General features: G+C 39.9%; 1 protein-coding gene across 2 annotated transcripts; it reads left to right on the plus strand.

Moving 5' to 3' along the window:
• The first annotated feature begins 880 nt into the window (after positions 1-880).
• f2rl1.2 (coagulation factor II (thrombin) receptor-like 1, tandem duplicate 2) lies at positions 881-9,510 on the plus strand. Of its 2 annotated transcripts, none has more exons than XM_051929521.1 (2): positions 881-1,135; positions 8,028-9,510. In XM_051929521.1, exons 1-2 carry the CDS (start codon positions 1,077-1,079, stop codon positions 9,094-9,096), a joined length of 1,128 nt encoding a protein of 375 aa, XP_051785481.1. In that variant the 5' UTR covers positions 881-1,076; the 3' UTR covers positions 9,097-9,510. The 2 variants fall into 2 exon arrangements, with proteins under 2 accessions (XP_051785481.1, XP_028661533.2); XM_028805700.2 differs by having other exon boundaries at positions 889-1,131; positions 8,021-9,506.
• Positions 9,511-12,325: the final 2,815 nt, after the last annotated feature.

Genomic DNA, 12,325 nt, shown 5'->3' on the forward strand with positions numbered 1-12,325 from the left:
CCTGTAGGCACCTTCTGTTTGGATCCTGAAATGGTTTAAGCATGTCAAAAAACAGACAGATAGCTCTGGGCATTAATTGGCAAAGACGTACCTGCAATCTCCAAACTGGCCCAGTTTGAGTAAAAAAAAAAAAATTATATATATATATATATATATATATATATATATATATATATATATATATATATATATATATATATAAATATACACTCTACAACTAGTGCCCAATCCATGCCTTGTACCTTATAAATTCCATCTCAACAAACTCACAATTAGGTTTAGAGAATGGAATATTTGATTTTCCTTGGATAAGTGGGTTTAGTATGGGTGTAGAAATTGATGGTGAACTGATAGACGAACTGAAAAACTGACTTGGAAAAATAATAAAAAAAAAGATTCTCCATGGCTAAAACTGTTTATTTATACCTGTAATTCAAACCATACATCGCTTAGGCAATCCATTAATTGGACACATAAAAAAATGATAAAATGAACACTTCCTAAGTTTAACCAGCAGAAACTGGAGAATAAAGTGAACCCCGTTGTGATCATAATGCAAATATAAAATTCTCAAAGGCATTATCAGATTCATTCAGAAGGTTTCACTTGCAGACACATTCATTTGAAAGCGAAAGCAGATCGTGAACTAACAATGAAAGCCCATTCATTTGGATGTGCGCACCAGCTAAGCTTCCAGCACAATTCCCGGTCATACATACTGTACTGATGTGCCTTCACTTTTAATTAAAACACAGCCATTCACACGTCATTCAGATGCTATTAAGTTTCACCAAAAGACAGCGTGAGTAAAAGGTGTGAGGATTGTGTTCCTGGAAGAAATCCAGCTCGTATCGTCTGAACAATGACGTCGTAAAAACTATGGGCTGTGGGAGGAGCTACGTGAGGAAAGCCACGCCTTCACCTGCATCGCCTCTTCCTCTGCAGGTGGATATCAGAACAGCTCCAGAAGTGTCGCCGCGGAGCATTTCGTTTTTCAGTTTAACAGGGAGTTTACAGGGTACGGCTCGTGTTCCTTTATAATCAGCTCATCTCAAGTAAACGCGAGAGACGGGACAATGCGAATAATCATCATCGGATTACTTCTGCTGCCTATTATCTCAGGGTCCAAAGGTGAGTCGATGGCGGTTACCTGTTGTCCTAATGTTAATCTTGGGTCAGCTATGCTGTCTATGGTCTGTATTATTCGTGTTTACTGTCTATTGAACAACATCCTGTTCTCGTTCCTGTCTCGCATTCGATTCTGACACAGTGCACCTCGATTCGCTGCGACCTGTGTGTTAATAAGATCGGCGTCTGCATATAAAAAGTGTGCAAAAGCTCCATAGTCTATTGTTAACGGAGCCATCTGGCCACCCCTTCCTTGGAGTGATCACACTTTAGGATGGGTGTTGTTTTGAGAGATTTTTTTTCCTTTCAAAAAGGATCTCGATATCAATCGGCGTTGCAATTATGGTTTTTAACGTTTGACACCTTATCTTTTTATCAGAGTCCGTGCCTGTTTTGTATTCTATGGTTGTCACGTAAAACTCACTTTTCTGTATCTCGCCTGTTTTAAAATCGACATTGCAGAGACAATATGGCAATTTTATTCGGTTAAACATTATTTTTCTGAAAGCCTTCATACGTTTCACTATATAAATATCGCAGAATGCAGAGTATTTACCGCCTATACAACGGCGATTGTAGTGCAGTTTAGCAAGCAATGCTATGTAATAAAGCTTAAGGAGTTCGCGCCTGCATGTATTTTTTTATCTGAAGTGAATACATTTCTAACACACCGCATTTTGTTAGCTATAAACTTTTGCCAGCAAATAACAGTGAAAGGCAGTATTAACAGTGAGTAATTTGTCACGGTTTATTAAAGGGGGGGTGTTAAAGATCATTCATCCACTATCGAACTCGTTTAAAACAGAGTTACCTGCTCGGAGCCCGCCCCGAATGGGACTTCGTACAGGCGCCAGGACTTGTTAGCATCGGGCCAATTTACAGACTGCGATTGTCGTAACCTGCAGGCGAAACCGATTAAGAACATCAAGGGTGCCTCAGTCACATGTCTTCATTAAATTCGTAATTGATCAGCGATTCTCGTGTCAACAGGTTTCAGTCCTGAAACTCGTTTTTTCTTCTTTAGGTTTATAGTCTGTCAAGAACAGGGAAGACTCGCGGAGGCGACGTGGGAGGGGATGATTTAAGCAGGTAGCACAGTTTCGATTGCGCAACCAGAATCAGACCTGTAACCTGATCCCTAAAACCGGGATCACCGAGACCTTAGTGGGAATGTGTAGAAAATATTATTAGTCCTGTGAGTGGACAATCCGCTGTTTTTTTTTGTTTGTTTTTTATCTTGAAAATCTTGTAGGTGTTTGTCTACGTGACAACGAAAACATTTTTTTCAGATATGCAAAGTCATTTCTAGTTTGGATGTTTTGTCTTCCTCGTTTACAGGGTCATTTGAAATCAAATGTTTTACATTTTTCAAATCTACGTGATGGGCATTCATTGTTCAGACCCCTCATAATTGATTGTTGGATTCACTCTTCAGCGCGACCCTGCTCTGGACAAGCGGGTTTGGAAGATAGAAGTCTGGATGATAGACTCACCCATTTCAACTACTGTTTGCACGAGTATTTTCGGAAATAGATAGATATAATTATAATGAAAATAGAAATACGTTGAACTTTTTGCCTAACCATAACGTTGAGAAACGCGTGGCATCACGAAAACTTACAGGTACATAATATGCACCATCATGAAGTTCGAAATCTGTATGAACTGCTACATGTGGATTTTATTACGTTTTCCCCATCTTGTACAACTAGATTTTAAATGCATTGTTTGAATGTAGGATTAGACGTACAGTGAAGGCACAACTTGGGTAGATTTACTTCATGCTGTTTTTTTTTTTTTTTGTGGTTTATTTTATATTGGCATGTACTGCAGATCTATGCATAGCGGTGATTTATTTGCCAAGATCCTGATGCTAGGAACGATCAATTTGTACTCCTATGATGTGTGTTAAAGTGCAGTTATTGACATTGCATGCTTTTCCCATTGTAACCTCCGTCCCAGATTTTCTATACTTGTTTCTCACACATCCTGTCCATTACGTTTATGGCCTTGCACTGAATTAAATGGGTTTAAAGAGTTACTCGCCGTCCCTGAGAGAGGAACCATCAGTCCATTGTTATGCACACTTAAATGTGCAACTGCATGCACTCCTTTATTTTGGGCCAGTAGTCACCAATGCACAGGTCTTTGAAATGTGAGAGGGAATTGGGAGCACCGCGAGAAAACTCTACACATGGAAACGTGAACTCCACGCGGGCGATGATGGGGGCTGCTCTCGCACTTGAAATGATGTGCTCTGTGTTTATAAAACATGAGGTACTCGTATCTTATTTTTAATATATTAAACAATCAAATCTGAGATTATTTTAAGAAAATAAAGGGAATACAATAAGTGAAACCTACAAGATTAAAGCAGCCAATCCATTGTCACTTATTACACTTTGCGACTCCTGATTGCCCTGGTTGTGAGTGAGTTTGCCCAGTAGTGGATTAGCGTCCCACCCAGGTTTGACTTGACTAAGACCAGGGTCTTACTAATCCTGCAATGCACAAAATCAACCACAGAGAATAGACACCTTCTTTTTTTTTTTTCTTGTATTGCACAGGAAATGTTTTGACTTGCAAAAGGTTCTTGCTCCTTACATCTGAATTATCATCATCTTGAGTGTTTTTTTTTTTTATTTTATTTTTTTTTTATGTGATGTTATCTGTTTATCCTTCTGTCTAATTTCTGTAGCCCCCTCCTCTAAGTCAGGGTGGTCACGCTGCCAGCGAGATGGGAGGACCCCGCCCTGGGAAGTCCACCTTAGGGCTCTCTCAAACACACACACAAGCAAACTCCTACGTCCGTTTGCACCCAGCAAAGTCAAAGTACATGACTTCTCTTTGTGAATTTGAATTGTTTGATTTTGAATATTCTGTGCTACTGATTGTACTTTACTTACTTTGCCGTAGATTTAATTCAAATGTTAAAAAAGTTGAAAACATAGCAGAAATCTCGAACTACAGTCATGTTAAAAGCTAGTACACCTTATTAATTTTTTTTCTTGTTTAACATATGTAGTAGACCTATCAAGATTTAATCTTCATTTCAACAGTATCTATAAATAAATATAAAATATTACATAGGAGAAATCTTGTTGCATACAGCAGCAGAAACACAAAGATACAGACTCTCAGGACAAAATACAGGCAATTGATAAATTAAATAAAATGAATGTACATTGTGCAGAGATTTCAAAATGAACTTTGAGTATACATTTTGTAGCCCATTGCATGCATCCATCCAGCCATCCATTTTCCAACTTGCTGAATCCGAACACCGGGTCATGGGGGTCTGCTGGAGCCAATCCCAGCCAACACAGAGCGCAAGGCAGGAACCAGTCCCGGGCAGGGCGCCAACCCATTGCATGCATGTTTATTTAAATCGGGGGTCCTCAATCACAGTCCTGGAGGGCCGCAGTGGCTGCAGGTTTTTGTTCTAACCCAGTTGCTTAAGTAGAAAGCAATTCTTGCCAATAATTTAATTTCATGACTTGTTCGTGCTCTAACTCTACCATGTTAGGTCATTCTCATATCCTTGATTTTCTTCCCCTTTCTAAGGATATCATCCAAATGATTTGAAGGCTAAAATGGATGAGCAATTCTCAGTCCTTCATTTTTTTTCTCTATTTTCCTTCCAAGTATTTAATTAAACCCAATAGTGCATGATAAATACACACAGGCGTAAATGGACGCCAGCTAAATGGAGGACTGCTGGTTTCTCTTTTGTCATTTGCATGTTATTGCTAATAAGGAGCCATTAAAAACCGAGAATACAGCTCTTTAAGACTAAAATAAGCCATAAAGGTTCAAAATCTTAACAAGCAAGAGAATTAAAATGAAGCAGAAGTGTTACTTGAGCAATAAGTGCTTCTATTTAAACAATTGTGTTAGAGCAAAAACCTGCAGCCACTGCGGCCCTCCAGGACCATGATTGATGACCCCTGATTTTAAATGATACAAGTGGTGTATGAGGAATAAGTAGACCCCTAAATGTAATAACATCTATAAACACCTAAAATTTAAAATCAGGTGCATCAGGTGATGGGGGGGGGTTTGGTGGGTTACAATCAAAGTTTGTCTTTGCAATAATTTATTCAATTAAAAAAATGAGCAGACATGCATTTCTATCTGGAAAAAGTAAGTCCACCCTTGGCTCTAACAGCTGGTGCTCTCCCCCATAGTAGTTGTTTCTTATAACTGACTAGAAAAAAAGTTTTTCCTACTGCTCCATGCAGAGTTCTTTCACCGGTGGAATGTTTGAGGGGTTTCTTATTTTCGCAGCCCATTTCAAATCCCCAGCATCTTGATGGGATTCAGATCTGGGCCATTCCAGAGCCCTCCATTTCTTTCTTTTTCAGCCACTCTCTGGTGGATTTTCTGGTATATTTAGAGTTATCATGTTGTAAAGTCCACGTTTAGTGGAGTTTCTGGCAGATGGTCTTCTATTATCCTGAAGCTCCCTCTGGTACAATGAAGAATTCATGGTGGATTTTATGATGGTGAGCTTCTCCAGGCCCTGATGGAGCAAAGCAGCCCCAAATTAGAACATTTTAATCAGCAAGAATTACAGTTGGTATTGGGTTCTTTTGGTCAAAAATTTTGGTTATTGCTATATGTGCCTTCTGTAGAGTTGGCACAGTGGTAGTGCTGCTGCTTTGCAGTAAAGAGACTGGGAGTTCATGACTTGGGGCCTTCCAGTGTGGAGTTTGCATGTTCTCCCCACATGTCTGCATGGGCATCCTCCTACTGTCCAAAGACATTCAGGTTAGGTGAATTGGTGACACCTATGTGTGTGTGTTTGAGTGTGTGATGAACTGGTAACCTGTCCAGGGTTTGTTCCTACATTCCACCCCATACTACCTGAGATAACCTCCAGCATTCCCCGCAAAACTGGTTTAGATTCAGTGGGTTAGAAAATGACAAGACCTCTTTAGAGACTTAAAAACTGATTCTATATATAAGGGCTCAGCTCTAATTATATATCTATCACATGAGTGTTTGTGTTTTCATTGCTTAATCTAATTTTAATTTGGTTTTTATTTACTTGTAACTATCCCTTTGACATCTTGTAAAGCACTTTGTGCTACAGCTTTTATATGAAAGTGTGCTATAGATAGACAGGTTGTTCTTCTGGTATTGCAGCCAAACCACTCCATCCTTGCCATGTCTGTGCTACGCACATTGTTTCAGAAGTCCTGGACACTTTTTTTTTTTTTTTTAGATGTTCATGGCTTTAGTTTTGTCATGATCTGGTGTTCTTTCTGGGCAGCAAAGGTTTCCTCCTGGCACATCTCCCATGTAGATCTAAGTTGTGCAGCCTCTTTCAAGCAGCTGAACTTGCTATGGCAGCCTGGCCTGGATGAATTGGGAGTTGCTTGAAATCTGAAATCGACCTAGTCGCTCTTTTCTTGATTTTTTTTTTTTTTTTTTCTGCACTGCTATGTCCTTTTTTTGTAGCCTGGAGACCAAAACTCCAGATGAGGCCTCACTAGTCTATTATAAAGCCTGAGCATAACCTCCTTGGACTTGTACTCTACACATCAGGGTGCTATATAACCTAAAATTCTGTTAGCTTTCTCAATGGCTTCTGAACACTGGCAGATGATAGTGTAGAGTCCACTATGACTCCTAAATCCTTCTATTAAGGTGAACTTTCAATTTCAGACCACCCATTGTGTATTCAAACCTAATATTTTTACTTCCTGCAAGTAATACTTTACATTTACTGACATTAAATTTCATCTGTACAAGCCTGTATGCTATCCAAGCCCCTCTGTAATGATCCAACAAATTCTAGATTATCTGCCAGTCCACCTAGCTTGGTATCATCTGATCAGCAAACTTAGCCAGCTTGTTCTTTATATTCCTATCCAAATCATTTATTTATGTATATTATATAAATAATGGCAGCTGATCTAGCACTGACCCCTTCTGAACACCACTTTTAACATCACCGTAACCCTTTGCTTCCTGTGCTTTAGCCCAGGGGTCACCAACTCCAGTCCTGGAGGACCACCGTGGCTGCAGGTTTTCATTCTAACCCTTTTCTTAATGAGTGACCTGTTTTTGCTGCTAATTAACTTCTTTTGAACTAATTTTAATAGACTTGCTATTGAAGACTCAGACACCTTAATAGTTTCTTTTTCCTTAATTAGTAGCCAAACAATTAATGAAATACAAAATGAGTCAAAACATACAATATGTAAAAATAAAGAAAGAGACATTCCTGAGAAATTCATATCTGCTCAGGTCCCCAAAACATTTTCACAGAGCTCTTAGAAAAGAGAAAATCAACAATATTACAAATGTCTGCTATTGCACAATAAAAACAGCAGCAAGCCATAGAATTAAAGAATGAGTTTAATTAACTACAAGAATCGACACCTCATTAAGCAGCTAGTTGGAGTTTAAGGCCCATTTCTGTTTGGGTGCCATTTAAGGAAAGAGATGAAGCAATTCAGAAGACAGGGAAACATCTTAAAAAAGCAATTAAATTAAAATGAATTCACAAGAAGTTAATTAGCAGCACAAATGGGGCACTTATTAAGAAATGGGTTAGAATGAAAACCTGCAGCTGCGGTGGTCCTCCAGGACTGGAGTTGGCGACCCCTGCTTTAGCCAGTTCTGCACCCAGCTACACACAACACCCTAAACTCCTACTTCTTCCCTCTCATGTGGCACCTTATCAAATGCTTTCTGAAAGTCAAGATAAATCATTAGGTCAACTTAGATCAAACATGACCTCCCTCTTCTGATTGTTCAGTAAAACTCAGGTTCTTACATGTGCTATGCCGTCTTTTCCTTAATAATTCCTTACATTAATTTACCTGTGGTAACTAATATTGTGATCTAAAAATCATTGAACTTTTTTTGTTTTTGTTTTCAGCAAACAGAAATGGCTCTGGACGTTCTTTCATCCATAGACCATCGGACGAAAGCAGCAACGATTTGAGTCATTATGCAGAGAAGATCCTTACGAGCAGCCTGACAACAGTTTTTTTCCCAATCCTATACATTATTATTTTCATTGTCGGCGTACCCACTAATGCCATGGCTCTTTGGGTTTTCATCTTTCGGGCAAAGAAGAGACACCCGGCCTCAATTTACATGGCCAACCTTGCACTTGCAGACCTCCTCTTTGCCATTTGGATTCCTCTTAAGATTGCATATCACATAAATGGGAACAACTGGATCTATGGAGAAGGCCTCTGCAGAGTGCTCGTGAGCTTCTTCTATAGCAACATGTACTGTTCCATTCTCTTTATGACCTGCCTCAGTGTCCAGAGGTATTGGGTCATTGTGAACCCGATGTCCCACCAGCGGAAGAACACCTCGGTAGCTATCGGCATTTCCATCTCCATCTGGCTTCTAATTGTCCTGAGCACCATTCCGCTCTTTATGCAGAAGCAAACCATACATCTTGCCCAACTCAACATTACCACATGCCATGATGTGCTTGAAGAAGAGGACATGACTTTAAACATGTTTGGCTACTTTCTGTCCATGGCCATTGGAGCATTTTTCTTCCCGGCTATACTGACAATAGTAGCATATGTGTTAATGATCTTAACCCTAACTGGCTCTATGAAAGATGACAACATTGGAAAAAAGCGGAAAAAGGCCATTCGTCTGATTATTATAGTGTTGGTTATGTACTTGGTGTGCTTTACCCCCAGCAACATCCTCTTGGTCATTCACTATGCCCAAATTCGGTCCAACAATGACGCATTATACGCCGTCTACATTACCGCCCTGTGCTTATCCAGCCTGAACAGCTGCATTGACCCCTTTGTCTACTACTTTGTTTCTCAAGAGTTCAGGGACAACGTGAAAAACACCTTGATTTGCAGAAGCAACAGGACAGTGGAAAGAATGCGAGTTTCTTTCAGTTCAATGAAATACTCCAAGAAAACCAAAAGTTTTACTTCAAGTTCACAAGGCACCAGCAATACAACCTGTTGAGATTTGTCTGCAAACTGCGTCTCTTCAGCCGGCCTGACAGCTGATGAACTCCAATGAGTGGGCCAAAAGTAAAAGGAGTGCAATCTGATCAATGACGTCAGGAGAGATTTGGCTGCGAAAAGCATTTGGTGTCCGCTTTCATGATTCTTGGTGTCCTTACAAAAGTTCACTTTTGATACAACAATGTTCTTTATCACTTTTTGTTATCGTGTCATGTCCGCTGAGCAAGGACATTGTGAAACCTCTCAAAATGCCAAACCTCCTCCAAGTACATGTTTTTGCAGTGGATTCTCCTTTTTTTAATGCTAGTAAGGCATGTTCACTGAGGACTGTTTCTTAATTTTTTAAATATATTTATTTTTTTTATGGGTTAAAGAAATGTATGATGTACAGGTTTTTCTAACAAAACGGAAATATACTTTTATACAGGAAAAATGTTTTTATGTTTATTTGGATTTTTATTTCTTTAGTAATACCAAAGTTTTGTAAATAGATTTTTACATGCGCATACCTTTTTAATAAAATATTAATATGAAATGAAACTTGGCTGTTAATGTAAAATCATAGCAGAATATAACATTTTTCAAACCCACTGTCAGTGTTGTGCAAGTTCAAACCTCACAAGAACGAGCTCAAAGTTCAGTTCAAATTAATAAATTCACGTTCATAGTTCACCATTTCAATTTTGAACTAGTTCATGTTCAGTTCATTTTGTATTTTTTTAAGGAGTGAGAATAAATGACCCATGAGTTAACTTTTTTCAATTTTGCTTGCCTTATATTAGGCTATTACAGTGTTCTTGAATAAAATACAATTATTATTAAGACTTTTTTATTTAAAAACACTTTATTGAGTTATACCTGGCAACAAACACATATAACCATATATGTTAATATTCGCCCGGTCAAAAAAGAAATTGGAGTATACGTATAAATTACTGCTGAATTTCCATCTGTGTGACACAAATGGTAACTATGGAAACAGCGTGTAGGTGAACTAACCGATTACGCTGCCGGTCAAAATTCGCATCACATATTGTATGCCCAACGGGGGAAAAATATAAAGTGGCCTAGCGAAGTATGATGATTTCCTAAAAGCGAAAGCGGAACTTCACCACATGCTCGTGTCAGTGGGGTTGCAGGTTAAGCACACGCAGGCACACACAGACAGTGTCTATTTGATTTGACGTTATTTTTTCCGAATACAAATAAATGGCAAAAAGTCATACAAAATAAATATTCATAAAAATCCATTATTTGTACTTATCTGAATACTGTATTCAGATTCGGCTTCACCCCTACATTACAGGATAAGGCACAACTTCTAATCTGGACCTTCCAGAATGTCACGTAAACCTAAACTAACTCACGTTCAAGTTCTTCACTTGCAAATACGTTAAATTAATTTCACCGTTCTTTGAAAAATGAGCTTGTTCGATGAACATGCTCTTTTGAACTAGTTCATGCACAACACTGCCCACTGTGATGGATGGCAGGCATGGGCTGGCACTTCAGCAAGGATGATCCCTAGCTGGCTGAGTGGCCATGAAGAAAGGTGGGGTGTTTCCTGCCTCAGCCAGAAGGTGGGCTTTAGACGCCAACATGAAAATAGAAGCAAGTAGGTTGGAGTTCCAGCAGAGCCTGACTAAAGAATCTTAACCAGCCTGGATGCCAGTATAATGGAAGGACAGGGGGAAGAATGTCGTATTCTCCCCCTACACACTTAGGGGAATGAGTCCTACCTTGTGGTCTGGTGAGGAAACATGTAAAGGGTATACACCAGGCAAGCACAGAAGTACTCCAGGGACTGGGGCCGTGTCCTCTCCTGTTCTGGGAACTGTAGTCCCATGTGTCAGCCCTACTGAGTTCCAGGGGGAGCTACAGGAATCAGCTATCCCAACTTAGTGAGACTTCCACTTGACCCGGAAGTGCTTCCCATGTGCATCATCCTGGCATTGGAAGTATTTCCGCATCCTGCATAAAAGGAGCTGCTCTACCTCACCCAGCCAATTCGGAGTCTGGTACAAAGAAAGGAAATAGGCCTCTTTGGTAAGAAAATGATTTTGCTATCACGGTACTGTACCTGTTTGGCTGACAGGTCATGTATAGATCATCCATGTACAGACGCGATTCAAATTCAATTTTACCAGCATGATATTTGTATATTATTACTCTCTAACTTATTGCCCCCCATCTTTAGGTAGCTTATCCTGGTAGCATCAGCTGCAGAGCAGAACTCTGCTAAAATTCTCCTCTCTGCCTTTGACACAGTCAACCACCAGATCCTCTTTGCCACCCCCTGTGACCTTGGCATCACTGCCTACCCTTCAGGAAGATCCTAGCATGTGTCCTTGTGAGGAGAGATGTCAAGGGTATGCACCAGGAAAGTGCCCCAAGATTGGTGTTGTGTCCTTTCCTTTTCTCTCTAAACTTCTGACTAGGCCCCATTGCTTTTCCTATCAGCACCATACTGATGATACACAGCTCTACCTGCAGTTCCCTCCAGAGGACCACACAGTGTCAACTAAAATCTCTGCATATCTCACTGAGTAAAGGAACATCATCTCCAGCTCAACCTGGCAAAGATGGGCCTTCTTATTATTCTTGGTCTTACAAACTCACTCTTTTCAACAGCTTCAAGACCAAACCGTATCTGACTGAGTACAAAGCACATCTCCTGGTCCAGGCTTTGGCCTTGTCACATCTGGACTACTGCAGCTATCTGCTGGAAGGAGTACCAGCATGTGTCACCCAGCCATTGTAGATGATTCAAAATGTAGAGGCCTGTCTGGTGTTCAACAAGCTGAGGTGAGCATGTGCCACTCCTCTTTTTAGATCACTACATTGGCTTCCTGTAGTAGCACATATGAAGTTCAGATCTTTGGTGTTTGATTACAGAGTATTCAGTAGGTCAGGACCAATATATACAGTATGTGGAGACACTTGTGTGGTCCTTTGCTCCTTCTTGACCTCTCCAGTCTGGTGATGGCACAAATCTTGTCCAGACTCTTTTCAGGTGTAGCTCCTAGATGGTGGAACAAACTTCTGACTCCCTTAATGTCTTTAAGAATCATTTGAATACTCTCGTTTGGTGAATTTCTAATTGTTATTAGCTGTTAGTTTTTTGTAACCTTGGAACTGTAACAAGCTTCTTCAGAGCTCCTCACTTGTGACGATCAATTTTGGAATGTCCTGTAATACTTGTTCCCAAACAGTCCATCAGGCTGATG

This window comes from Erpetoichthys calabaricus, chromosome 7 (genome assembly GCF_900747795.2).
Source record: "Erpetoichthys calabaricus chromosome 7, fErpCal1.3, whole genome shotgun sequence".
In the NCBI taxonomy this organism is placed as follows: domain Eukaryota; kingdom Metazoa; phylum Chordata; class Cladistia; order Polypteriformes; family Polypteridae; genus Erpetoichthys; species Erpetoichthys calabaricus.